Genomic DNA, 26,506 nt, shown 5'->3' with positions numbered 1-26,506 from the left:
TTTTTTTCCTCCTCGCCTTCTATAAGCCATAACTTATATTTCCATCCACAGACCCATATAAGGGCTTGTTTTTTGCGTGACCAATTGTACTTTGTAATGAAACCTCTCATTTTACCTTAAAATGTTCAGCGAACCCAAAAATATATTTTTAGGGAGGAAATTTAAATGAAAACCACAATTTTGAGCATTGGAGGGTTTTGTTTTCACACTGTACACTTTATGGTAGAAATGACATGTGATCTTTATTCGGTTAGTCAATACGATTAAAATGATACCCATGGCTAGATAATTATATTTTTTGTACTGCTTAACAAAAAACATTTTGTACAAAATCAGTAATCTAAAATCGCCCTATTTTGACCACATATAACTAATTTTTTCCATATATAGGGCGGTATGAGGGCTCATTTTTTGCATCATCTGTACTTTATTGATACCACATTTGCATATATAAAAAAAAATTTTATTAAAAGATGACATAAGCATTTTTGGACTTTTACATTTTTTTATGTTTACACTGTTCAGGATCATTACCATATTTTGATTGTTCGGACATTTATGCATGCGGCAATACCAAATATGTTTATTAAAAAAAAAGTTACGCTTTTTGGGGTAAAATGGGAAAAAGCAGACAATTTTATTTATTTTTTTATTGGGAAGAGATTCTTCAATTTATATTTTTTCAAATTTTTTTTTTGTTTAAACACTCTTTATGTCCCCATAGGGGACTATCTATAGCAATCATTTGATTGCTAATACTGTTCAGTACTATGCATAGGACACAGCACTGATCAGTATTATTGGTCATCTTCTGCTCTGCTCAATTTCAGACCAGAGCAGTAGACGGATGGAGGCCGGTGAGGGGACCTCCGACCGCCATTACAGATGATCGGATAGCCGCGGGCGGTCCAATCATTGTTTTATCATGTGCATTGCCACGATCTGTACAGATCATTGCATCTGAGGGGTTAATGGCAGACATCCGTGCGATCGCATATGTCAGCCATTACCAGCAGGGCCCCGGCTGCTGATAGCTCCGATGCTCGCAGTCATACAGGACGTACAAGTACATCCTGGTGCATGAAGAACCACCAAACCAGGACATACATTTACATCCATGGTCATTTAGGGGTTAAAGGCTCATCCATTGTCCATAGACTTCAGTGTTAAGTTTACTGTATCCATTTCATGCACATTCTTCTCCCATAAAAATAAAAACCGAAGCGAGTGCAGACAGATGTGAGAGGATTGTAAAATAATTCCAATGACAATGGGATTTTACAGCCATTTGGAGTCCACGTACAAGCAACAAAACCTAAGACAAGGAAAAAAGGAAAAACACGGGACAGACGGCTGAACGCGCCCTTACAGGGGCAGCAGAGACAAGATTGGCATTTGGGTAAAGTCATGATGCTCCATAAGCTACAATATCATACATCAACCCATCAATACAGACCTAATAGTGATACTGGGGGAGATTTATCAAAACCTGTGCAGAGGAAGAGTGGGGCAGTTGCCCATAGCAACCAGATTGCTTCTTTCGTTTTCCACAGGCCTCTTTAGAGGCCTGTGGAAAACGAAAGAAGCAATCTGATTGGTTGCTATGGGCAACTGCACCACTCTTCCTCTGCACAGGTTTTGATAAGTCTCCCCCACTGAGCTCTGCTATATCTGCACATAACATCAATAATCAGAAATATGGCACAAAAGATTTTAGTCCTAAACTCCCAAACCCTCCCCCCAGTGAAGTCTTCTCACCTGGTGATGGCCTCAGATCCAATGTCCTCCTTCTTCTCTGCTACTTTGGCCATCACAGCAGACAACAAAGCCTTCTCCCCTTCTGATAGCCCCATCCTGCCTGATACTGAGACCCTACTGATGCCCCCAGACTCTATGAGCCCCTTTATATAGGTAGTAATGGGGGAGGATCATGTGACCAGCGCACCTGGGATCATACAGGATCCCCCCCCATAACCCGGCCTGGCTGACATCTCCCGGGACCGGAGTCTGGACATGACCATTAGATAACCAGCGAGGGGTCATGTGATGGAAATGTTGCCCAGTTGCCCATAGCAACCAATCCAATTGCCTCTTTCATTTTGCAGAGGCCTTGTTAAAAATGAAAGCAGCGATTTCATTGGTTGCTATGGGCAACTGGGCAACTTTTCCTCTGGACAGATTTTGGTAAATCTCCCCCAGTGACTCCGTTCTGACCCCTTTAATTGTATCTGTCGGCGTCCTTCCGAAAACTGAATGCCAACATATACTGTTAACGGGAGCAGCGGGCCCCATTTACCGCTATGGCTAAATAGAGTCACCTAGTTCGGGACATATGCACTATATGTAAAGGGGTACTCCGGTGGAAATTATAATTTTTTTTTTAAATCAACTGGTGCCAGAAAGTTAAACAGATGTGTAAATTGCTTCTATAAAAAAAATCTTAATCCTTCCAGTACTTATTAGCTGCTGAATACTACAGAGGAAATTCTTTTCTTTTTGGAACACAGTGCTCTCTGCTGAATCACGAGCACAGTGCTCTCTGCTGACATCTCTGTCCATTTTAAGAACTGTCCAGAGTAGGAGAAAATCCCCATAGCAAACATATGCTGCTCTGGACAGTTCCTAAAATGGACAGAGATGTCAGCAGAGAGCACTGTGCTCGTGATTCAGCAGAGAGCACAGTGTTCCAAAAAGAAAAGAATTTCCTCTGTAGTATTCAGCAGCTAATAAGTACTGGAAGGATTAAGATTTTTTTTATAGAAGTAATTTACAAATCTGTTTAAAGGGGTACTCCGGTGAAAACCTTTTTTCTTTTAAATCAACTGGTGCCAGAAAGTTAAACATATTTGTAAATTACTTCTATTAAAAAAAATCTTAATCCTTCCAGTACTTATTAGCTGCTGAATGCTACAGAGGAAATTCCTTTCTTTTTGGAACACTAATGACATCACTAGCACAGTGCTCTCTGCTGACATCTCTGTCCATTTTAGCAGCCATACATAGCAAATATATGCTAAGGGCAGCATGGTGGCTTAGTGGTTAGCAATGCTGGGGCCTTGGGTTCAAATCCCACTAAGGACAACAATAAATAAAGACTTATTATTATAACTTCAGCAAAGAGCACTGTGCTTGTGATGTCATCAGACAGCATTCCAAAAAGAAAAGAATTTCCTCTGTAGTATTCAGCAGCTAATAAGTACAGGAAGGATTAAGATTTTTTAATAGAAGTAATTTACAAATCTGTTTAACTTTCTGGCACCAGTTGATTTAAAAAAAAAAAAGTTTTCCACCAGAGTACCCCTTTAAAGTGCAGTCCCAGTCATTAGAGATGAGCGAACTTACAGTAAATTCGATTCGTCACGAACTTCTCGGCTCGGCAGTTGATGACTTTTCTTGTGTAAATTAGTTCAGCTTTCCGGTGCTCCGGTGGGCTGGAAAAGGTGGATAAATTCCTAGGAAAGAGTCTCCTAAGACTGTATCCACCTTTTCCAGCTCACGGGAGCACCTGATAGCTGAACTAATTTATGCAGGAAAAGTCATCAACTGCCGAGCCGAGAAGTTCGTGACGAATCAAATTTACTGTAAGTTCGCTCATCTCTACCAGTCATAATAGAGCAGTGGTCTCCAACCTGCGGACCTCCAAATGTTGCAAAACTACAACTACCAGCATGCCCGGACAGCCAACGGCTGTCCGGGCATGCTGGGAGTTGTAGTTTTGCAATATCTGGAGGTCCGCAGGTTGAAGACCACTGTAATAGAGAATATGTGACCATAGAAGTGAACGGGGTCCGCTGTTCCCATTAAAAGTAGACATTGGCATCCTGATTTCGGCGCAGTAACGCAGTGTGGACCCCGGCTCTTAGGGCGCGATCATACGGTGCGGTCAAATCTCGGATGATTGTCATAAAATATCACAAAACTGCATCACAATTCTCCGGTTTTCTGCAGCATTGCGTGAACGCAGCCTAATACGCAATATGGAATGTGCCGCGTAAATCGCATTGCATGACAGGTACCAGGTCACATGTCCACAAGTTCTATTTAACACGGTTGTATATTTGGGAATTGTTGCAGGAAATGTAGTGTCTCCGCCGCGCACTTGTATGACATCACATGACCACTCGCTGGTTATCTAATGGTCATGTCCAGACTCCGGTCCCGGGAGATGTCAGCCAGGCCGGGTTATGGGGGGGATCCTGTATGATCCCAGGTGCGCTGGTCACATGACCCTCCCCCATTACTACCTATATAAAGGGGCTCATAGAGTCTGGGGGCATCAGTAGGGTCTCAGTATCAGGCAGGATGGGGCTATCAGAAGGGGAGAAGGCTTTGTTGTCTGCTGTGATGGCCAAAGTAGCAGAGAAGAAGGAGGACATTGGATCTGAGGCCATCACCAGGTGAGAAGACTTCACTGGGGGGAGGGTTTAGGACTAAAATCTTTTGTCCCTATATTTGATTATGTGGTAGTGGGGTGTGATGAGGGCAGATGGCATTAACCCCTTAAGGACTCAGGGTTTTTCAGTTTTTGGACTTTTGTTTTTTCCTTCTCACCTTTTTAAAAAATCATAACCCTCTAAATTTTCCACCTAAAAATCCATATTATGGCCTATTTTTTTGCGTCACCAATTCTACTTTCCAGTGACATCAGTCATTTTACCCAAAAATTCACGGTGAAATGTGAAAAAAAAATCATTGTGCGACAAAATTGAAGAAAAAATGCAGTTTTGGGGGCTCCTGTTTCTATGCAGTGTAAATTACACCTTATCATTATTCTGTAGGTCCATACGATTAAAATGATCCCCTACTTATATAGGTTTGATTTTGTTGCACTTCTGGAAAAAAATCATAACTACATGCAGGAAAATTAATACATTTAAAATTGTCATCTTCTGACCCCTATAACTTTTTTTCATTTTTTTTTCACCTACAGAGCGGTATTAGGACTCATTTTTTTGCGCCGTGATCTGAAGTTTTTATCGGTATCTTTGTTTTGATCACTATTTATTTATTTATTTATTTTAAATGGTATAAAGTGACCAAAAACACTGTTTTTGACTCTAGAATTTTTTTGCGCATACGCCATTGACCGTGCGGTTTGATTCATTATATATTTTTATAGTTTGGACATTTACAAACGCGGCGATACCACATTTGTTTTTATATTTTTACACTTTATTTTTTTTATGGGAAAAGGGGGGTGATTCAAACTTTTATTAGGGAAGGGGTTAAATGACCTTTAACACTTTTTTATTTATTTTTATTTTTTTATTTATTTTTTACATTTTTTTTTTTTTTTTTGCAGTGTTATGGGTCCCATAGGGACCCATAACACTGCACACACTGATCTCCTATGCTGATCACTGGCGTGTATGAACACGCCTGTGCTTAGCGTTATCGGCGCTTGACTGCTCCTGCCTGGATCTCAGGCACGGAGCAGTCACTTGTCGATCGGACACCGAGGAGGCAGGTAAGGGCCCTCCCAGTGTCCTGTAAGCTGTTCGGGACGCCGCGATTTCACCGCGGCGGTCCCGAACAGCCCAACTGAGCAGCCAGGTCACTTTCACTTTAGAAGCAGCGGTCAGCTTTGACCGCCGCTTCTAAAGGGCTAATACCGCACATCGCCGCGATCGGCGATGTGTGGTATTAGCCGCGGGTCCCGGCTGTTGATGAGTGCCAGGACCGACGTGGGATCGCGGTGCGATCCCACTTCATAATGCGGGAGCAGGACGTAAATATGTCCTGCGTCGTTAAGGGGTACTCTGGTGGAAATTTTTTTTTTAAATCAACTGGTGCCAGAAAGTTAAACAGACTTGTAAATTACTTATATTAAAAAATCTTAATACTTCCAGTACTTATTAGCTGTGGAATACTACAGAGGAAATTCTATTCTTTTTGGAACACAGAGCTCTCTGCTGACATCTCTGTCCATTTTAGGGACTGTCCAGAGCAGCATATGTTTGCTATGGGGATTTTCTCCTACTATGGACAATGTCAGCAGAGAGCTCTGTGTTCCAAAAAGAGAATTTCCCCTGTAGTATTCTGCAGCTAATAAGTACTGGAAGGATTACGATTTTTTTTAATAGAAGTAATTTACAAATCTGTTTAACTTTCTGGCACCAGTTGATGAAAGAAATGTTCCATTGGAGTACCCCTTTAACTCCTTGTATTTGTGATGCCAGGGTGTGGTATAGCTTAAAACCACCTGAAGATATACCGCTGGCTCCTGGGCTAGGCATGGGGGGCACTAAAGACTAAGATGCCAAATTATGGAAAATAGTAGCTTTCCTGAGGGTAGACAGTTGGTAAAGTCTATACAGTTCAGCCAGGGCCCAAGGAGGTGACCTGTGATGTAGAGACCTTAAAGGGGTACTCTGCTGCTCAGTGTTTGGAACAAACTGTTCTGCATGTTGGTGCTGGGAGCTTGTGATGTCATAGCCCTGCCCCCATGATGTCACACCCCACCCCCTCAATGCAAGTCTATGGGAGGGGGTGTGATGGCTGTCATGCCCCCTCCCATAGACTTGTATTGAGGGGGTGGGGCTGTGACATCATGAGCTCCCGGCTCCAGTGTTTGGAACAGTTTGTTTGGAACAATGAGCAGCGGAGTACCTTTAAAGGGGTACTCCGCCCCTAGACATCTTGTCCCCTATCCAAAGGATAGGGGATAAGATGTCAGATCGCCAGGGTCCCGCTGCTGGGGACCCGGGGATCGCTGCTGCAGCACCCCGCTATCATTACTGCGCAGAGCGAGTTCGGCCGGAGCATCGTTACGTCACGGCTCTGCCCCTCATGATGTCACAGCCCATCCCCGTCAATACAAGTCTATGGGAGGGGGCGTGGCGGTCGTCACTCCCTCTGCCATAGACTTGCATTAAGGGTACGGGCCGTGACGTCATTAGGGGCGGAGCCATGACGTCACGCTGCTCCGGCCCCTGTATCGCTCGTCATTATGCACAGAGCGAACTCGCTCTGCGCAGTAATGATAGCGGGGTGCCGCAGCAGTGATCCCCGGGGTCCCCAGCAGCGGCACCGCAGCGATCGAACATCTTATCCCCTATCCTTTGGATAGGGGATAAGATACCAGGGGCGGAGTACCCCTTTAATGTATAACTGTAGCTTAATGTCATGATTTAAACCAAATGACCTCCTTGGCTCTGCTACATCTGTAGGTCTGGCTAATAATGGCCCATGTAGTGGTTGTTGTGTTTAGTCTTATGTTATCAGGGGGAGGAGGATTGAGATTCTATAAATAAGTCTATGGCTTTGGTTTCAGACAAAAACCACCACATGATGGGGAGACTTACCAAAACAAGTGCGGAGGAAGAGATGACTGGTTGTCCATAGCAACCAATCAGATCGCTACTTACATTTTTTTTAATAAGCTTCTGAAAAAATTTAAGAAGCAATCTGGTTGCTATGGGCAACTGGTCATCTTTACCTTGACACAGGTTTTAGAAAATCTCCCCTATATATGACTGGTGCCTCCAGTGATGTCCATTAGTGATAAGGATTTCCATGGTGGAGCTGGTTCTCCAGTCTGTTGGTGCATTCTCCATGTGGTGGTTGTACTTACCTATTTCTGCGCTGTGTATATACTTGGTGAGAGGAAGGATGACAACATGGAGACCCTTATTGTCTGAAGGCTTCCAGACCTTTATCCTGTGGGGACACTGTCAGCCATTACATAGTATGATTGGATTGGGGGGGGGGGGGGGGGGTCTTGGCGTACTCCGTTGGGGGGGCCCCTGCATTCACCAGGATGGGACCCTGATGCGCTTAATCATGAGCGCATGTTGTCAACAGGTAGATGCCACTTGCTCCTCACTGAGCACTGGGGTCCTGTCCTGGGGATTGGGGGGGTCCCATTGGCTGGACTCCCTGCGAACAGCTACTTAACCCCTATCCTGTGGTAAGGGGAAAGTGTTTGCCAGAGATCTTTTTTTAAACTACAAAATGGTGCAGACCTAATGTACAACCTTTTGAACTATATAAGGGTTCTGCTTTATGTCCTTGTTATCCATTAGCTGTTAATGTCAAACTTGACTGGGTTCCTCATTGGTGGGGTAATGAGTAATTTGGTCTGGGTGGCTCCCCCTGTGGATGCTGGTGGTGTAGCGGTGGTGATCACCATGTAGCTCTATACATTTAGGTTCAGAACCCAACTGACTGAGGCGGCTGAGAAGTAAGAGAAGATCTGGATCCGATTGTAATAGTGACCGACCTCATGTCCTGTAAACTGAGGAGCAGTAGATCAATGAATAAATGTGGATGTGCGGCCGTCTCTATAAATGTGCGGGACTGATGTGATTCCCCATGTTTGTATCTCAGGCTCCTGAAGGACCATGATGAATTGAAGTCCCACTTTAGTCACATGGACCTGACTCCTGGTTCTCAGGATCTGAAGACTCATGGAGGAAAGTACTGCCAAGCACTAGTAAATGAAGTAAACCATGCGGACAGCCTCAAAGAGCACATGGCCAAGCTCCAAGACCAGCACACCAACACGCTGAAACTGAGCAAAGAACAGATCAAGGTGAGGCACTAGGGTCTTGGTGGTTGCCGTCATAGCCAAGATTCCCTGTATACCCTACCTTGTCTTCTCACAATGGGGCAGTTCTCTCCATACTTGGTTCAGTTGATGACTTTTCCCATAGGCCTTTGGTAATCCGGCCATAATGGATCAGTGTTATCTGAGAACATTTCCTATCAGACTCTGTACAGTCACATGATGCCCAATGACACTATAGAGTAATGGTGGTCAGGATACCTGGTACTATGACTCCATTACTGAACACTTCTCTCCTACTTTAGTTGTCCTCTTTAATGGACAGAGGGACCAGGTCCTGACTTGTATACTATATAGTTGTGATCAGGTCTAATACAACATGGACTCTTGTCTCTTCTAGTGGCTGCTGGATGATATTCGAGACCTCATCGGAGAGACCTTCCCCAGTGACTTCAATGAGGACACCCGGGTGGCTTGTGACAAGTACTTCTGTGAGGTCGCCAGTGTCCTGACCTCCAGCTGAGCTGGGACAATACCTGAGGCTTCATCGAGTGTAATCTAGAAATGTCTAAATAAACAGATGGAAACCTTCAAAATGTCTCTAATAATGTTATTTATACAAATTAGACTGTTGGGTCCTACTGTATATTGTAATAGCAAATGTTATGCATAGTTAGTGTACCTGTGGTTTTAAACATTTTTTTTATATAATGTAGCTAACATATGTAAAGTTTTTTTTTCTTAATATAGCGACTGGGATCTTCTGGACAGTGGCGGACCTCAGTGATCCCACTGTCTGCCATTAACTCTTCAAATGCTGTGATAATTATCACTAGTGTTGCTCGCAAATATTCCCAATTCGAATTTTAACAAATATCACATATTTGCGAATATTACGAATATAGCACTATATATTCGGAATTACGAATATTCATTTTTTTTCCGCATATGCAAAAATTTATGCACATAGTTGCGAATATTGAGTCCTCCCTTTTTTTAAAAGGGGTAGTCCGGTGCTTACACATCTTATCCCCTATCCAAAGGATAGGGGATAAGATGCCTGATCGCGGGAGTCCCGCAGCTGGGGACGCCCGTGATCATGCACGCGGCACCCAGTCTGTAATCAGTCCCCAGAGCACGTTCGCTCGGGTCTGATTATGGTCTACCACAGGGCCGGCGGCGTGTGACATCACGCCTCCGCCCCATGTGACGTCACGCTCCGCCCCTCAATGCAAGCCTATGGGAGGGGGCGTGATGGCTATCATGCCCCCTCCCGTAGGCTTGCATTGAGGGGCGGAGCGTGACGTCACATGCCACCAGCCCTGCGGTCAACTGTAATCAGACCCAGAGCGAACACGCTCCGGGGACTGATTACAGATGGGGTGCCGTGTGCATGATCAGGAATCTATGACTGGTGCATTAACTCTGTGATTTTAGGCCCATTGTGGTCGATGGGATCTCACGTCATGTAGAACAGTAACATAAGCAGGACTGTCTCGGCAGCACAGTGGATGGGAGACCACCATGGGTTCAAGTCCTGGGGTGGGACAGTGTTGTGGTTTAATTTTACTTTCCTGGAAAAGCTGCTTGGTTGCTATGGGCAACTCATCAGATTGCTTCCTTTTATTTTTCACAAGGCCTCTGCAAAATGAAAGAAGCAATCTGGTTGCTATGGGCAACTGCACAACTCTTTTTCTACATTGGTTTTGATGAATCTCCCCCATAGGAGATTTATCAAAATCTGTCCAGAGGAAAAGTTTCTGAGTTGCCCATAGCAACCAATCAGATCGCTTCTTTTTGCAGAGGCCTTGTGAAAAATAAAGGAAGCAATCTGGTTGCTATGGGCAACTCAGCTGCTTTTCCAGTAAAGTTAAACCAAATCACTAACACTCTGTCCCACCCCAGGACTCACACCAGTGGTGGTCTCCCATCCACTGTGCTGCCGAGACAGTCCTGCTTATCTAACTGTTTTACATGCTGTGAGATCCCATAGACCACAATGGGCAAAAAATCAGTTAATGCACCAGTCACAGTTCCCTATACCATTAAAGAAGGGAGGGCTCAATATTCGCAAATATGCGCATATATTTTCGAATATGTGGAAAAAACAATATGCAAATATGACACATTTTCGTCCATATATTCGCGAAATATCACAATTTTGAATATGGCCTATGCCACTCATCACTAATTATCACTGCATCTGAAGTATTACAGGGGTGTACACCGCATCAATCTGTGGGCTGATGTACCAAGATTGCTGTTGGAGCCCCATTCACTTGACTAGGGGATATCTTAGCTGTTTACCTTTTTGCCCAACCCCAGAACTCCCAATAATGACTGACACCGGTTAGTGGTACAAAAGGCCACAGCAGCCCATATTTAACAATTTAAACATTGTCATAACATGTTGGAACATCATCCAAAAACCATACAACATAACCACCCTACAGCGGAAGAAAGATCTGGAGGCAACATCCCCTCTTTAACCCCAAGTGAACCAATGTGCCAAGCCTCCTACATTTGCCCCTAGCCATAAGGCAACAGACCCAGGGACACAATTTCAGAGGCCCAATCCTCTCCCTGGGGTCCATGCCCACCGAGAATCCTTCACCAGGCTGAGTACTGTCTCCAGCCTCCCACCAAAATTGCCACTCCTGCCTCCAAATCCCGTTGGCTTGTGCCGACTGACCCCCTCCTAACGCCTCCCCTTACGTAACATCCCTGTCATGTGTCCAGCCCAGTCTCCCCCTGTCATGTGCCCCTCCGCTCCCATACTCTCCACTACAGCGCTGTCTTTCTCTGGGGGAGACGAAACATGTGTATAGGAAGGTATTGTGCAGTGGCCTCTAGCAACCAATCAAATTTCTGCTTTTATATTTTAGGTTTAATAAAAATAACATCTGGTTGCTACAGGTAACTGCGCCATTCTTCCTTTACACAGGTTGTGATAAATCTCCACCTTTATCTCTGGTCTGCCTTCTATCAGACCAGAGAAGTAGATCACAGAAAATGCTGATCAATGTTAGAGCTAAACATAAGTCTTCAGTATTTGTAACTAAAAGATTAACAAAAATTTCTTTATATAAAAGTATAAGCTTCTCCCCTCTTTTCCAATAACAAACAGTGTTAGCAAAGATGTAATAAGAAAACAGCGGCCGGTACTGCCATAGTTCCCAATATAATTTCTCCAGGTGCATATTAGCAACAGCAGCAGAACTTGTAAGCGGGACCACTGGTGTAAATCTTCCCATGCTCAACCCCTTAGTGAAGACAGTCCATCTTATGCAATAAAGAGAAACGGAGGGAGCACTCACGGTAAGGGTGAATTCACATGCTAGTAGCGAGTTTCCTGCTGCAGGAAACCTGATGAGTTACACTACCATTGATTTAAAGGGGTACTCCGTCCCTAGACATCTTATCCCCTATCGAAAGGAATAGGGGATAAGATGTCAGATCGCGAGGTCCCGTTGCTGGGGAACCCTGGGATCTCGGCTGCAGCACTCACCAGTTGCGGCTTCTGGAAATGCTGGAGGCTTCGGCTCCCGAATACGGTGACGTCACGACTCTGCCCCTGTGGGACGTAACACCCGGCCCCTCAATGCAAGTCTATGGCATAGACTTGCATTGAGAGGGGGGGAAATTGTGATGTCAAGATCTCACGTCACCGTGGTCGTGAGGCGTTGGGAATCGGGATGAGAGCCTCCAGCGCTGCCGGAAGCCACAACAGGTGGGAGCTGCAGCTGAGATCCTGGGGGTCCCCAGCGGCGGGATCCCCGCGATCTGACATCTTATCCCCCTATCCTTTCAATAGGGGATAAGATATCTAGGGGTGGAGTACCCCTTTAAATGGGTCAGCAGACAGTCTGAAAATCTGACACTATAGCGGACTGTCTGTGGACCCATTTAAATAATTGGTAGCATAACTTGGAGCGGGCAACCTGCACCTAGTAATATGTGAACGCCCCCTTAGGAGAACGTCTTCAAGTGGTATCTTATATATTTTATTTGTACAATGGTGCGGTGAATATTCTCCATAAATGTGGGGCGCTGAGAGTCCACGGGCCGACCTTGTCTCTTGGCATCCCGCATCTATGGAGCATATGTACTGCACTGTTGTATAAAGATACCACTTGTAGTTATCTCCATAATGTGAGTGCTCCCTCTGGGTTTTCTTTTATGGCATAAAGTTTTTTTTCTCGGCATTGTAGAGTTGATCTCATCTATTTAGAACACACAGCATGGACGCCGGACGGAGGAAAATATCTCCCTGTATATACAATAATGAATGCTACATCCTAAACTACTCCTGCACTCTTGGGGTCAGTTGCGGTGAGATGACTGCGCCGGTCACGTGAACAGACAGAGCAGAGGACGAGATATGAGGACGAGCGCCATTGTTGGTTTTCCTCTCCCACAAGGTTTAGGTAGGGAAATTGGGCAACATTGGGCACTCAGCTCGTAGATAACTTGCAGCAAGATGATCTGAAGAAGAAAGGACACGAAAACTCCAACGAATGAAAGAATAAATGTCCTGAAAACATCCTGAGAAAAATGGTGACAGCAAGAAATGTCCGGTCTACAAGAATAACTGAGCCCCTCACGTCTTACGTTACAGATCTGAGCGGAGGGAGGTCACTGTTCACACTACTAGTAGTTTTCACAGTTGTATCCAGTCTATACATTGTACACATGGTATCCTATGGGGGTGGTCTTCTCAAAGAAAATAGACACACTGTACACTGCTCAAAGGAACACTTACACAACACAATGTAACTCAAAGTCACTGACACTTGTGTGAAATCCCACTGTCCACTCAGGAAGAACACGGACAATCAATTTCACATGGAACAGACAACAGGTGGAAATTATAGGCAATTAGCAAGACACCACCAATAAAGGAGTGGTTCTGCAGGTGATGACCACAGACAATTTCTCAGTTCCTATGCTTCCTAGCTGATGTTTTGGTCACTTTTGAATGCTGGCGGTGCTTTCACTCTAGTGGTAGCATGAGACGGAGTCTACAACCCACACAAGTGGCTCAGGTAGTGCAGCTCATCCAGGATGGCACATCAATGCGAGATGTGGCAAGAAGGTTTGCTGTGTCTGTCAGCGTAGTGTCCAGAGCATGGAAGCGCTACCAGGAGACAGGCCAATACATCAGGAGACGTGGAGGAGGGCAACAACCCAGCAGCAGGACCGCAAGGAGGAGCACTGCCAGAGCCCTGCAAAATGACCTCCAGCAGGCCACAAATGTGCATGTGTCCACTCAAACGGTCAGAAACAGACTCTATGAAAGCCCAATGTCCACAGGTGGGGGTTGTGCTTACAGCCCAACACTGTGCAGGATGTTTGGCATTTGCCAGAGAACACCAAGATTGGTAAATTTGCCACTGGCGCCCTGTGCTCTTCACAGATGAAAGCAGGTTCACCCTGAGCACATGTGACAGACGTGACAGAGTCTGGAGACGCCGTGGAGAACATTCTGCTGCCTGTAACATCCTCCAACATGACCAGTTTGGCGGTGGGTCAGTAATGGTGTGGGGTGGCATTTCTTTGGGGGGCTGCACAGCTCTCCATGTGCTTGCCGGAGGTAGCCTGACTGCCATTAGGTACCGAGATGAGATCCTCAGACCCCTTGTGAGACCATATGCTGGTGCGGTTGGCCCTGAGTTCCTCCTAATACAAGACAATGCTAGACCTCATGTGGCTGGAGTGTGTCAGCAGTTCCTACAAGAGGAAGACATTGATGCTATGGACTGGCCTGTCCGTTCCCCTGAATCCGATTGAGCACATCTGGGACCTCTCGCTCCATCCACCACAGACTGTCCAGGAGTTGGCGGATGCTTTAGTCCAGGTCTGGGAGGACATCCCTCAGGAGACCATCCTCCACCTCATCAGGAGCATGCCCAGGCGTTGTAGGGAGGTCATACGGGCACGTGGAGGCCACACACACTACTGAGCCTCATTTGGACTTGTTTTAAGGACATAACATAAAGTTGGATCAGCCTGTAGTGAGGTTTTCCACTGTGATTTTGAGGGTGACTCCATATCCAGACCTCCATGGGTTCATACATTTGATTTCCATTGATAGTTTTTGTGTGATTTTGTTGTCAGCGCATTCAACTATGTAAAGACGAAAGTATTTCATACAATTAGTTCATTCATTCAGATATAGGATGTGTTATCTTAGTGTTCCCTTTATTATTTTGAGCAGTGTATAATATTATAGGGTTATACTTCGTGTCCCCCTTTGTATTCAATAGTTAAACATAAAATGTGTCGGTATATAAAAACCATTTGGCCCATCTAGTCTGCCCAATATTCTCAATACTCTCTGGCTCTATCTTATATGAAGGATGGCCGTACACCTATCCCATGCATGCTTAAATTCCTTCACTGTATTTGCAGGAAGACTTTTTCATGCATCCACTACTCTCCCAGTAACCCTGCTCTGGGAATTGCTGTAGGTCTCCCATCCACTGCCCAGACCATGATATCTGCTGCTTAGCATGTGGGGAGTTGTAGTTTTGCAACAGCTTGAGACACCCGGGTTGGTAAACACTGAAATAAAATAACTAAGAGAATTTACCATTTGTCGGCATAGGAAAGCTGGGTGACAAATTACAGTAAGGCTAAGTTCACACCTTGTAAAATTTAGTGATGTATTTTATTTTACGCAAGTATTTTCAATAAAAAGAAATGTGCATATGAAGTACATTTAGTGAGATTTTTTTTAATGCAAGCAACAGAGACCTTGGTTGTGCAGCATGAAAATTGTAGTCACGTTGCGACACTGCACCTAGTTATTACAAAAGAGGTCATGTTGCGACACAACGTAATCAAGACACGACAATCTTATTAACATCCAGCTGCTCGGTCACAAGTCTCACGTGACTTTGCAATGTAAAGCGTTGGCGATTGTAACCTGTCTGGGATTTAGTTGCGTTTTGCAAATATCATAGTAACGAAAAATCACAAATTGCGCAAATTTGAGACTTGAAGTAGCTGTGTAGCCCGAGCCTCACCGCACTTCTAAGTGTACGTTCACACTGTGTTAGGGCTCCACTTAATCATATCCGTCAGCATCCCACCATAAGCGGGAGGCCCATGTACACTGAGGAGCGGCGGACCCCATTGATTTCTATGGTCGTGCTGAGTCACGTCTGCACTTTTGAGTCCTCTGAAAATAGTGCATCCCAAACGGAGTCAATATGGGGGGGGGGGGGGGGGGGATTAATCAGAACCTGTCCAGAGGAAAAGTTACCCATAGCAACCAATCGGATCGCTTCTTTCAGTTTTAACAAGGCCTCTGCAAAATGAAAGAAGCGATCTGATTGGTTGCTATGGGCAACAAGGTGCCTCAACAGGGCCATAGAAATCAATGGGGTCCGCTGCCCCTAATATCAGTGTACAGCCTCCTGTTTTCGGTGGGAGGCTGATGGATGTGACTAGCTGGAGCACTAACCTAGTGTGAACCTACCCTAACCCTGTCATGTGATTTAGGGGGAGGAGCCAGGGTTTTGAAGTTAAAAGATTAAAACTTCATTGCGATTGTGTTAAATCCTGATAACATAAAGATTACATTTGATATCTGATTTAAAAAAATATATATACCGGTATATTAATAATAATAATAATAATTAAAAATATAAATATATTCCTGGATGTTTTGTGTATTTGATCTCCCACATTATAACATCAAATATACAGTGGTCCCTCAACATACGATGGTAATCCGTTCCAAATGGACCATCGTTTGTTGAAACCATCGCATGTTGAGGGATCCGTGCAATGTAAAGTATAGGACAGTGGTCTACAACCTGCGGACCTCCAGATGTTGCAAAACTACAACACCCAGCATGCCCGGACAGCCGTTGGCTGTCCGGGCATGCTGGGTGTTGTAGTTTTGCGACATCTGGAGGTCCGCAGGTTGAAGACCACTGTTAGAGGAAGTTGTACTCACCTGTCCCCGCCGCTCCAGACCGTCACCGCTCGTCACCGCTGCCCTGGATGTCGCCGTCCATCGCTGTCGCCGCATCCCCGAGGTGTCCCCGACGCTCCGGCAAGGCCTCTGCTTCCCCAGCATCCGCACACTCCGTCGCTGCCATCACGTCGCTACGCACACCGCTCCTATTAGATGACGGGACGGCGTGCACAGCGACGTGATGACGACCATGGAGAGCGCCGACGATGCAGGGGATCCCGAAGAGGACGCGCCGGAGCCCCGAGGACAGGTAAGTGATCGTCAGCGGACCACACGGGGCACCGTAAACGGCTATCCGGGGGCAGCAGAAGTAGTCTGAGCTGCCGGATAGCCGTTTATGCGATGGCCCCGACATACAAAAGCATCGTATATTGATGCTGCCTTCACCCTGCGATGGCCTCTGAGAGTGATCGTATGCTGAAATGATCGTATGTCGGGGCCATCATAGGTCGAGGGGGTCACTGTACAGGATTTCATGCAGAACCTTTAGGGCGCGTTCACACAGTGCGGTTAAATCTTGGCCAATTGTCAAAATTATTACCAAACTGCCTCACAATTCTCCAGTTTTCTGCAGCACCGTGTGAACGCAGCCTAACGTGATACGGAATGTGCCATTCAAATCGCATTACATCACGTACGAGGTCACATGTCCACAATTTCATGATTGCAAAAAAAACAACAAAATTGTACGTTTGGTGATTATTGAAGGCAATCGAGTGTCTCCGCCGCGCACTTGTATGACAGGACATCACATGACCCCTCGCTGGTTATCTAATGGTCATGTCCAGACTCCGGTCCCGGGAGATGTCAGCCAGGCCGGGTTATGGGGGGATCCTGTATGATCCCAGGTGCGCTGGTCACATGATCCTCCCCCATTACTACCTATATAAAGGGGCTCATAGAGTCTGGGGGCATCAGTAGGGTCTCAGTATCAGGCAGGATGGGGCTATCAGAAGGGGAGAAGGCTTTGTTGTCTGCTGTGATGGCCAAAGTAGCAGAGAAGAAGGAGGACATTGGATCTGAGGCCATCACCAGGTGAGAAGACTTCACTGGGGGGAGGGTTTAGGTTTGGGAGTTTAGGACTAAAATCTTTTATTTGTATATTTCTGATTATTGATGTTATGTGCAGATATAGCAGAGCTGAGTCACTACTAGGTCTGTTTTGGCTAGTTTGATTGGTTAATGTATAACTAGGGGTCAAGTCCTGATATAAAGTGTGGGAACTCGCCCTAGATTTCCACTCAAGGGCTGCTCCTGCAGGACTCTTGCTAATGGGAATGGTGTTCCTGCTGTGGAAAAAGTGCAGGAATGCAGTTCCCTTGTGTTCCTTCAGGACTTGAGCCCTGTGTATAACCCTGTAGCTTAGTGTCATGACTTGAACCAAATGACAACCTTGGCTCTGCTATATCTGTTTGGCCAATAATGGCCCACGTAGTGGTCGTAGTGTTTAGTCTTGGGGAGGACTGAGATTCTATGAATGAGGCTAAAATAAGTCTATGGCTTTGGTCCTAGACAAAAACCACCACATGCTATGAATCTGGTGCCTCCTCCAGTGATGTCCATTAGTGATAAGGATTTCCATGGTGGAGCTGGTTCTCCAGTCTGTTGGTGCATTCTCCATGTGGTGGTTGTACTTACCTATTTCTGCACTGTGTATATACTTGGTGAGAGGACGGATGACCACATGGAGACCCTTGTTGTCTGAAGGTTCACAGACCTCTATCCTGTCAGCCATTACATTGTATGATTGGACTGGGGGGGTGTCTAGAAGTAATGAAGGGTCTTAAAGGAGTACTCTGCTGGGGCCCCCTGCAATCACTGGGACAGGACCCCCAGTACTCCAAGTCAGGTGTGTGTAATGGTAGAGGACACCTGTGCTGATTCCTGAGAGCTGTACTCCGGTCTCTTCAGTGCTTCCATAGGAATGAATGGAACGTGTGACGGCTGCAGCATATGGTCTTCACTGAGCATGGGGTCCCTTGTAGTTTTAAAGGATCTCCTCCGAAAATCCCCCCCCCCTCCCCCAAAGAATAGGTGATGTAAGTAGCTGATAGCTGGGGGGCCCCCAAACCCCCCACAATCAGCTACTTATATCACCTATCCTGTGGTTAGGGGGAAATTCTATTTTCGCAGATCTCCTTTAAACTACAATAGAGTGCAGACCTAATTCCTAACCTTTTGAACTCTATTCTAGGGTTCTGCTTTGTCCTTGTTATCCATTAGCTGGTAATGTCAAACTTGACTGGGTTCCTCATGGGTGGGGTAATAAGTAACTTGGTCTGGCAGCAGTTGCCTAGTGACTGGGTGGCTCCCCCTGTGGATGCTGGTGGTGTAGTGGTGGTGGTCATCATGTAGCACTATACCTTTAGCAGTTTTTCCCCAACCAGGGTGCCTCCAGCTGTTGCAAAACTACAACTCCCAGCATGCCTGGACAGCCTTTGGCTGAATGAGGCAGCTGAGAAGTGAAAGATCTTGATCAGATTGTAGAAGTGACTATGTGGTGTAGGGCAGATGGCATTAACCCCTTGTATTAGTGGTGCCAGGGCGTGGTTTAGCCTATAACCACCCGAAGGTATACTGGACAACTGAATGCAGACCACACTGACTTGACAGATGACAGGGACTGACTTGACTCGTAAAGCTGTGACTTTATATTTCTTGACTTGATGGTGGCTACAACACTTTGGACACACACTAGGTGACTGCACTGGACCTCAGCAGAAGAGAGAAGCTCCACCCAGGGTTTATATGGGGAGACTAGCAGGGAGGGGGGGGGGTGTGCAGGGGGCCTTGGGGACTCTGGAGGCTGCCTGACAGGACAGCAGGAGCACTGGGAACACCTACCGTACTGGGCCACCACATGACCGACCTCATGTCCTGTAAACTGAGGAGCAGTAGATCAATGAATAAATGTGGATGTGCGGCCGTCTCTATAAATGTGCGGGACTGATGTGACTCCCCATGTTTGTATCTCAGGCTCCTGAAGGACCATGAGGAATTGAAGTCCCACTTTAGTCACATGGACCTGACTCCTGGTTCTCAGGATCTGAAGACTCATGGAGGAAAGTACTGCCAAGCACTAGTAAATGAAGTAAACCATGCGGACAGCCTCAAAGAGCACATGGCCAAGCTCCAAGACCAGCACACCAACACGCTGAAACTGAGCAAAGAACAGATCAAGGTGAGGCACTAGGGTCTTGGTGGTTGCCATCATATGTATCACAGCAACTGAATTTAACCTTTTTCTAAAACATATATACTTTAATGATATGCCTTAAAATACGAATAACTAAAGCAAAGAAAATTAATAAACTATAATTAGTGACCTATAGGTGAATAAATAAGTCAAAAAACGGGAGACACAGGTCCTATTCATAAATGGGCAGCCCCCTATGAGAGAAGCAATGTACCACAAGCATCGATCACTAAGGATATATCAGTGGCCTAATTAGATACATTCTCATATATGTACAATGGTGCTGCTCATTACTTAGGACCTCTCCCCACACCACGTGAGAAAAGTGATAAGATAAATATTACAATTTGGTATCCGTTCCGACGCGTTTCCCCCCAACTTGTGGGGTTTCTCAAGGAACTAATGGGATACAATCATCAGTCATAAAAATCGTCTCTGGTGTTTTAGATTGTCTCTGATGCAATAGGTGCCAAAACTTGATTGACACCACTCTCAAGGCAGATAACTTATGGACAATGTATTGTACTGCATCTCCAAAGTAGAAACACGATCTTATGCCCGCCTTGTACCAACGATGGATACCTAGCGCCAAGATGAGCGCACTGTTTAAACACAGGCCGCCTGTGTTTAAACAGTGCGCTCATCTTGGCGCTAGGTATCCATCGTTGGTACAAGGCGGGCATAAGATCGTGTTTCTACTTTGGAGATGCAGTACAATACATTGTCCATAAGTTATCTGCCTTGAGAGTGGTGTCAATCAAGTTTTGGCACCTATTGCATCAGAGACAATCTAAAACACCAGAGACGATTTTTATGACTGATGATTGTATCCCATTAGTTCCTTGAGAAACCCCACAAGTTGGGGGGAAACGCGTCGGAACGGATACCAAATTGTAATATTTATCTTATCACTTTTCTCACGTGGTGTGGGGAGAGGTCCTAAGTAATGAGCAGCACCATTGTACATATATGAGAATGTATCTAATTAGGCCACTGATATATCCTTAGTGATCGATGCTTGTGGTACATTGCTTCTCTCATAGGGGGCTGCCCATTTATGAATAGGACCTGTGTCTCCCGTTTTTTGACTTATTTATTCACCTATAGGTCACTAATTATAGTTTATTAATTTTCTTTGCTTTAGTTATTCGTATTTTAAGGCATATCATTAAAGTATATATGTTTTAGAAAAAGGTTAAATTCAGTTGCTGTGATACATAGAGAGGAACCTTTTACCTGACAGTTCTTTGCTGCTGTGAAATGGTTGCCATCATAGCCAAGATTCCCTGTATACCCCCATAGTCTTCTTACCATAAGGTCCGATGGTGCCCAATTGACCAATTTCCCATATATCCTTTGGTAATCCAATCATAATGTTAGTTTTATTGGAGAGCATGTCCTATCAGATTTTGGACAGTTGTGGCGACAAGGGCTCTTGGCACATGATGCCCACTATCAAATATCTTGACAGCCATTACTTTAACACATGACTCCTAGCTGTCCTGTGTAGAGATGAGCGAACTTACAGTAAATTCGATTCATCACGAACTTCTTGGCGCGGCAGTTGATGACTTTTCCTGCATAAATTAGTTCAGCTTTCCGGTGCTCCGGTGGGCTGGAAAAGGTGGATACAGTCCTAGGAGACTCTTTCCTAGGACTGTATCCACCTTTTCCAGCCCACTGGAGCACCTGAAGGCTGAACTAATTTATGCAGGAAAAGTCATCAACTGCCGAGCCGAGAAGTTCGTGATGAATCGAATTTACTGTAAGTTCGCTCATCTCTAGTCCTGTGTATCAGGCCCTGCTCTGTCCATTAAAGCGGTATTCCATGAGTTTTTTTTTTATTTTTATTTTTTTTTATAGATCAACTGGCTCCAGAAAGGTAAACTGATTACCTCTGTGGTGTCCCGGTACCGCATTCTATACAGTACCTATTTATGTATGGGTCCCCATAGCCAGAGTCCCTAGGACTTAGGGATCCCTTTCATCCAGTTTACCCCTTGTCGCCTCTAACCTTTATATAGACCACTGGTCTACTAGTAGAAATAATGTAAATGTAATGGATTTGTAAATAAACGGTTAATTACTTGTTTCCATAGTGTTGCAGGACCTGTGGGTCATGTGACTAGGTGAACTCTATGGTATTAAGCTTAAGGACCTTTGGAGGCCCTGTGACGTAAGCAATCCCATTACACCATGTAATGGTGAATGGCAGATGTTCGGACCAATCAGATTCGCTCCGCCCCCTGCCCATATAAGGGAGCGGCGGCCATCTTCTCGCTCTCTTGTTCCTGGGCAAACAAGACCTGTACAGCAACTGACGCATTGAGTTAGGCCCGAGCCTTGCGGCGATGGCTGAACAAGTCTAATTATAGAGTGTATCAATTCCCAAACACTCTGCAGCATCACCGAACCTAATAACTCCCTAAATCCGGACAGATCTGCAAATCTCTCCCTAAATTCAGACTGTATCACTAACTCAAGGTCCGCAACAACTGTCAGTCACTAAGTAACCTAAGGACTGTTTATAGGAGACTGTTACTGTGCCGTGGATATTGCAAGCACTTCAGTAAAGTTATTCACGTTCAAGTTAAATCTCTTTTTGGACCTTCAGTCATTTCATGCACCTATCGTTACTGGGAAGGGCTGCGATAGGCCGGAACATTGATTCAGCATACTAGCCCTCAGCCTGGCGTCACGAACTATAGGGGTAACATTAACCCCTCATATACCGATACCATACACCACCACCCCAAGGGCTACCACACCTCTATTAAAAAATCTTAATCCTTTCAGTACTTGTCAGAAAAGTACAACTCAACTTCAGCAACTCATAAGTACTGAAAGGATTAAGATTTTTTAATAGAAGTAATTTACAAATATGTTTAACTTTCTGGAGCCAGTTGATATATAATAAAAAAACAAAACAAAAAATTCCTGGATAACCCCTTTAAGCCCTATATAGATGGAATTCTGTCTAATACAACATGGACTCTTGTCTCTTCTAGTGGCTGCTGGATGATATTCGAGACCTCATCGGAGAGACCTTCCCCAGTGACTTCAATGAGGACACCCGGGCGGCTTGTGACAAGTACTTCTGTGAGGTCGCCAGTGTCCTGACCTCCAGCTGAGCTGGGACAATACCTGAGGCTTCATCGAGTGTAAATTTTTTGAAATGTCTGAATAAACTAAGCCGCAGAAATTTCAAGAACTCTCTCTGCTTCTTTCCAGTGAATGGATGTGGTGTCCCTGTATTGGGAGTTACATCTGATCCCATTAGTACAATTCTACTGAACATACAAAGTCGCTCCTTCCCAGAAGGCAAATAATTTTCTCTATAGACCCACCTACTGAAGGCAGCTGACTCCCAACAGCCTTAAAGGGGTACTCCGATGGAAATCTTTTAATTTTTTTAAATTAACTGATGCCAGAAAGTTAGATTTGTAAATTATCCTATAAAAAAATCTTTCACCTTCCAGTAATTTTTAGCAGCTGTATGCTACAGAGGAAATTTTTTTTTTTGCCTTGTCCAGTGCTCTCTGCTGACACATGTCCATGTCAGGAACTGTAAAGAGCAGTAGAAGTTTGCTATGGGGATTTTCTCCTGCTCTGGACAGTTCCTGATACAGACAGGGGTCAGCAGGGAGGACTGTGGACAAAACAATAAAGAAACTCAAAAAGAGGAATTTCCTCTGTAGCATACAGCTGCTAAAAAGTACTGGAAGAGTAAAGATGGTTTTTAATAAAGTTGAACAGATCTGTAAATGACTTCTATCACCAGTTGATTTAAAAAAAAAAAATTCCACCAGAGTACCCCTTTAAAACATGATTGGGGATTGTATGCTACCTCAGAATTTCCTTCAAGTGGAGCCGATTCTTGCTTGGCATATAATCCCCAATCATGTTTTAAAGGGGTACTCCGGTGAAAACCTTTTTTTCTTATAAATCAACTGGTGGCAGAAAGTTCAACATATTTGTAAATTACTGCTATTAAAACATCTTAATCCTTCCAGTACTTATAAGCTGCTGAATGCTACAGAGGAAATTCCTTTCTTTTTGGAACACTGATGACATCACGAGCACAGTGCTCTCTGCTGACATCTCTGTCCATTTTAGCAACCATGCATAGCAAATGTATGCTAAGGGCAGCATGGTGGCTCAGTGGTTAGCACTGCTGCCTTGCAGTGCTGGGGACTTGGGTTCAAATCCCACTAAGGACCACAATAAATAAAGCATTATTATAATAATGTCAGCAGAGAGAACTGTGCTCGTGATGTTGTCAGAGCATTCCAAAAAAGAATTTCTTCTGTAGTATTCAGCAGCTAATAAGTACAGGAATGATTAAGATTTTTTAATAGAAGGAATTTACAAATATGTTTAACTTTCTGCCATCAGTTGATTTAAAAGAAAAAAGGTTTTCACCGGAGTACCCCTTTAAGGGTCATACACTGATTGTAGGAAAGCTACATACCTACAAGTCCCAGCAAGCCCTTAAAGTCTGAGACACTGGTCACCTCCTTGGGGCCTTGGCTGAACTGTGTAGACTTCTTCACCTGTCTACCCTCAGTAAAGCTACCATTGTCAGTAACTTGGCGTCGGAGTCAATATTGCCTCCATGCCAAGCCCAGGATCCAGCGGTATTGAGGATAAACTATGCCCTGGTGTCACAAATACAAAGGGTTAATGCCATCTGCCCCTAGGGGTAATTCCACCTGCCCTTTGCATCACACCCTCTACCACAGCTAGTTTGCATGTTTTCCCATAGGGCATTGCACAGCTTGTAAGACTCCATGCACTATTTTGGAGGTCTCAAGGATATACACTATTACCCTAAGGGTAAGTTCACACTGCAGAATTCCGCGAGTAAAAGTCCGCACAGTGAACATTACAATCAGTGTGAATGGGTCTTCCGCAAGACCAGTTCACACTGCTGACAATTCCGCTGCTGAAATTGTTCCGCGCAAAGAATGTTCATTCTTTGCACAGAAGTCCGCGAGCACTGTATATCCATCAATGGTGAAGGCGCAGTGCCGCGCGGTCCTACCGCCGGCTGCCAATCTGAATCTCCGCTCACTGAATTCGGCGAAGAGATTCCGTTCCCTCTCTGTAGTGTGAACATACCCCAAGTCTACTGAACCCAACTCTTGCAGCTCATGGATACATATGGCACTGCATGGAGCTACTAGACAAGGCTTAGCCAACCTTCAGCTCTACAGATGTTTGACTACATTTCCCATGATGCTTTGGATGTAGGAGCATCATGGGAGATGTAGTTCAAAGGGCAGATAGTTGCCTTTGCTAGACTGTTCCTGAGGCCCTATGGGGGAGATCTATCAAAACCTGTCCAGAAAAAAAGCTCAGTTGCCCATAGCAACCAGTCAGATCACTACTTTCATTTTTTAAGGAGGCCTCTGGAAAATGAAAGAAGCGATCTGATTGGTTGCTATGGGCAACTCGGCCACTTTTCCTCTCAAAAGGTTTTGAGAAATCTCTCCCTATGTTCTTCTTTACTCACAGGTCATGGGCAATGGTCGTGGAGTCAATGGGGAAGATTTATCAAAACCTGTCAGTTGCTGAGTTGCCCATAGCAACCAATCAGATTGCTTCTTTCACTTTTAACAAGGCCTCTGAAAAATGAAAGAAGCGATCTGGTTGCTATGGGCAACTTTTCTTCTGGACTGGTTTTGATGTCCCCCCCCCCCTATGAATCCAAAAATGGTGGTCTTCAAGTGCAAAAGTCTCAAATATGGTATAGCAGGATGCTGGTGGTTTTTCTGCTGCATCACCTTTGTACAGGGCCCAGATATTACAGCCACGGGGCCCAAATACCCTTCTGCCACACACCATAGTGTAGGAAGCTTTATTTTGGGTCTTGCAGTGGGGCTAGGGTTGCCACCTTTCTTGCAAAAAATAAATAAAATACCAGCCATGCTAATTTGCATATCCATTTATATATGCATAACATCAAAGGATAAACATATACAGGGGGAAATTGTGCCTCCATGCCCATTTTGCTGGGGGGGCCCCCAAATTCCTTCAAACGGTCCTGCCTCCAACTGTTGCAAAACTACAACTCCCAGCATGCCCGGACAGCAGTTGGCATGCTGGGAGTTGTAGTTTTGCGACAGCTGGAGGTGCTCTGGTTGGGAACCGCTGACCTATACTACTTATATATACCTGACTGTACCGAAGACTCTGGCCCTCATTTACTAAGAAAATCGGGTTGTTAGTCTATCTTGCTTTCTTACCCGACTGCTTTTTTCCCCCTGGTATTTATTATGTCGCATCCTGTTTGTCGTACGTGGGTTTTGTTGGTTTTGGTTTCCAACTCCTCTGAGCTGTCAGGAAAAAATCCACAACAATTCAACAAATTCGGGTTGGAAACCTTTATAAATACGTGGGAAAGCTCAGAAATGTCGGGTTACGCCCCTTTTTCGGGTTTGGGAGAATCCACATCGGGTCCGTCGGGAAAAAATGTCGCATAGTGTCGCAGACTGGCGCAGACAAAGATGCGATAAAAAAAACCCGACAAAAGTAGTCAGGTTTAGAATAGTAAATGAGGGCCTCTGTGTGCATAGACGAAAGGTTTTCCCCAAAACGTGTCCACGCTGTCTTTTTATTGCTATTTTATACTGGCTGTTCCGCAGACTGCTGAGACCCAATTAGCTCCTAGCAGGCTATAACTACCCCTCCCCCTTACTACAATAAATACTTAAATAATAACTGACACAACAACAATTTAACTTTTTATGGGTGGGGATCGGCCACAGCTTTATTTATAAAATTACTTATATAAATAACAATTTAACTGTAACAA

At 45.0% G+C, this 26,506-nt stretch overlaps 2 protein-coding genes across 4 annotated transcripts; both read left to right on the top strand.

The window, feature by feature from the left end:
• The first annotated feature begins 1,572 nt into the window (after window positions 1-1,572).
• LOC130360885 (hemoglobin heart muscle subunit alpha-type-like) lies at window positions 1,573-9,060 on the top strand. Of its 2 annotated transcripts, none has more exons than XM_056563431.1 (3): window positions 1,573-1,635; window positions 8,329-8,533; window positions 8,907-9,060. In XM_056563431.1, exons 1-3 carry the CDS (start codon window positions 1,604-1,606, stop codon window positions 9,027-9,029), a joined length of 360 nt encoding a protein of 119 aa, XP_056419406.1. In that variant the 5' UTR covers window positions 1,573-1,603; the 3' UTR covers window positions 9,030-9,060. The 2 variants fall into 2 exon arrangements, with proteins under 2 accessions (XP_056419406.1, XP_056419405.1); XM_056563430.1 differs by lacking the exon at window positions 1,573-1,635 and adding an exon at window positions 4,108-4,397.
• Window positions 9,061-14,944: 5,884 nt separating this feature from the next.
• LOC130360884 (hemoglobin heart muscle subunit alpha-type-like) lies at window positions 14,945-22,881 on the top strand. 2 transcript variants are annotated; one of them, XM_056563429.1, is made up of 3 exons: window positions 14,945-15,059; window positions 19,470-19,674; window positions 22,698-22,881. In XM_056563429.1, the coding sequence occupies exons 1-3, from the start codon at window positions 15,019-15,021 to the stop codon at window positions 22,818-22,820; spliced, it is 369 nt and encodes a 122-aa protein (XP_056419404.1). In that variant the 5' UTR covers window positions 14,945-15,018; the 3' UTR covers window positions 22,821-22,881. The 2 variants fall into 2 exon arrangements, with proteins under 2 accessions (XP_056419404.1, XP_056419403.1); XM_056563428.1 differs by lacking the exon at window positions 14,945-15,059 and adding an exon at window positions 17,246-17,528.
• The last annotated feature ends 3,625 nt before the right edge of the window (window positions 22,882-26,506 follow it).

This window comes from Hyla sarda, chromosome 3 (genome assembly GCF_029499605.1).
Source record: "Hyla sarda isolate aHylSar1 chromosome 3, aHylSar1.hap1, whole genome shotgun sequence".
NCBI classification, from domain to species: Eukaryota; Metazoa; Chordata; class Amphibia; order Anura; family Hylidae; genus Hyla; species Hyla sarda.
The sequence above is the reverse complement of the archived record's forward strand: the minus strand, read 5'-3'. Positions and strand labels throughout refer to the sequence as shown.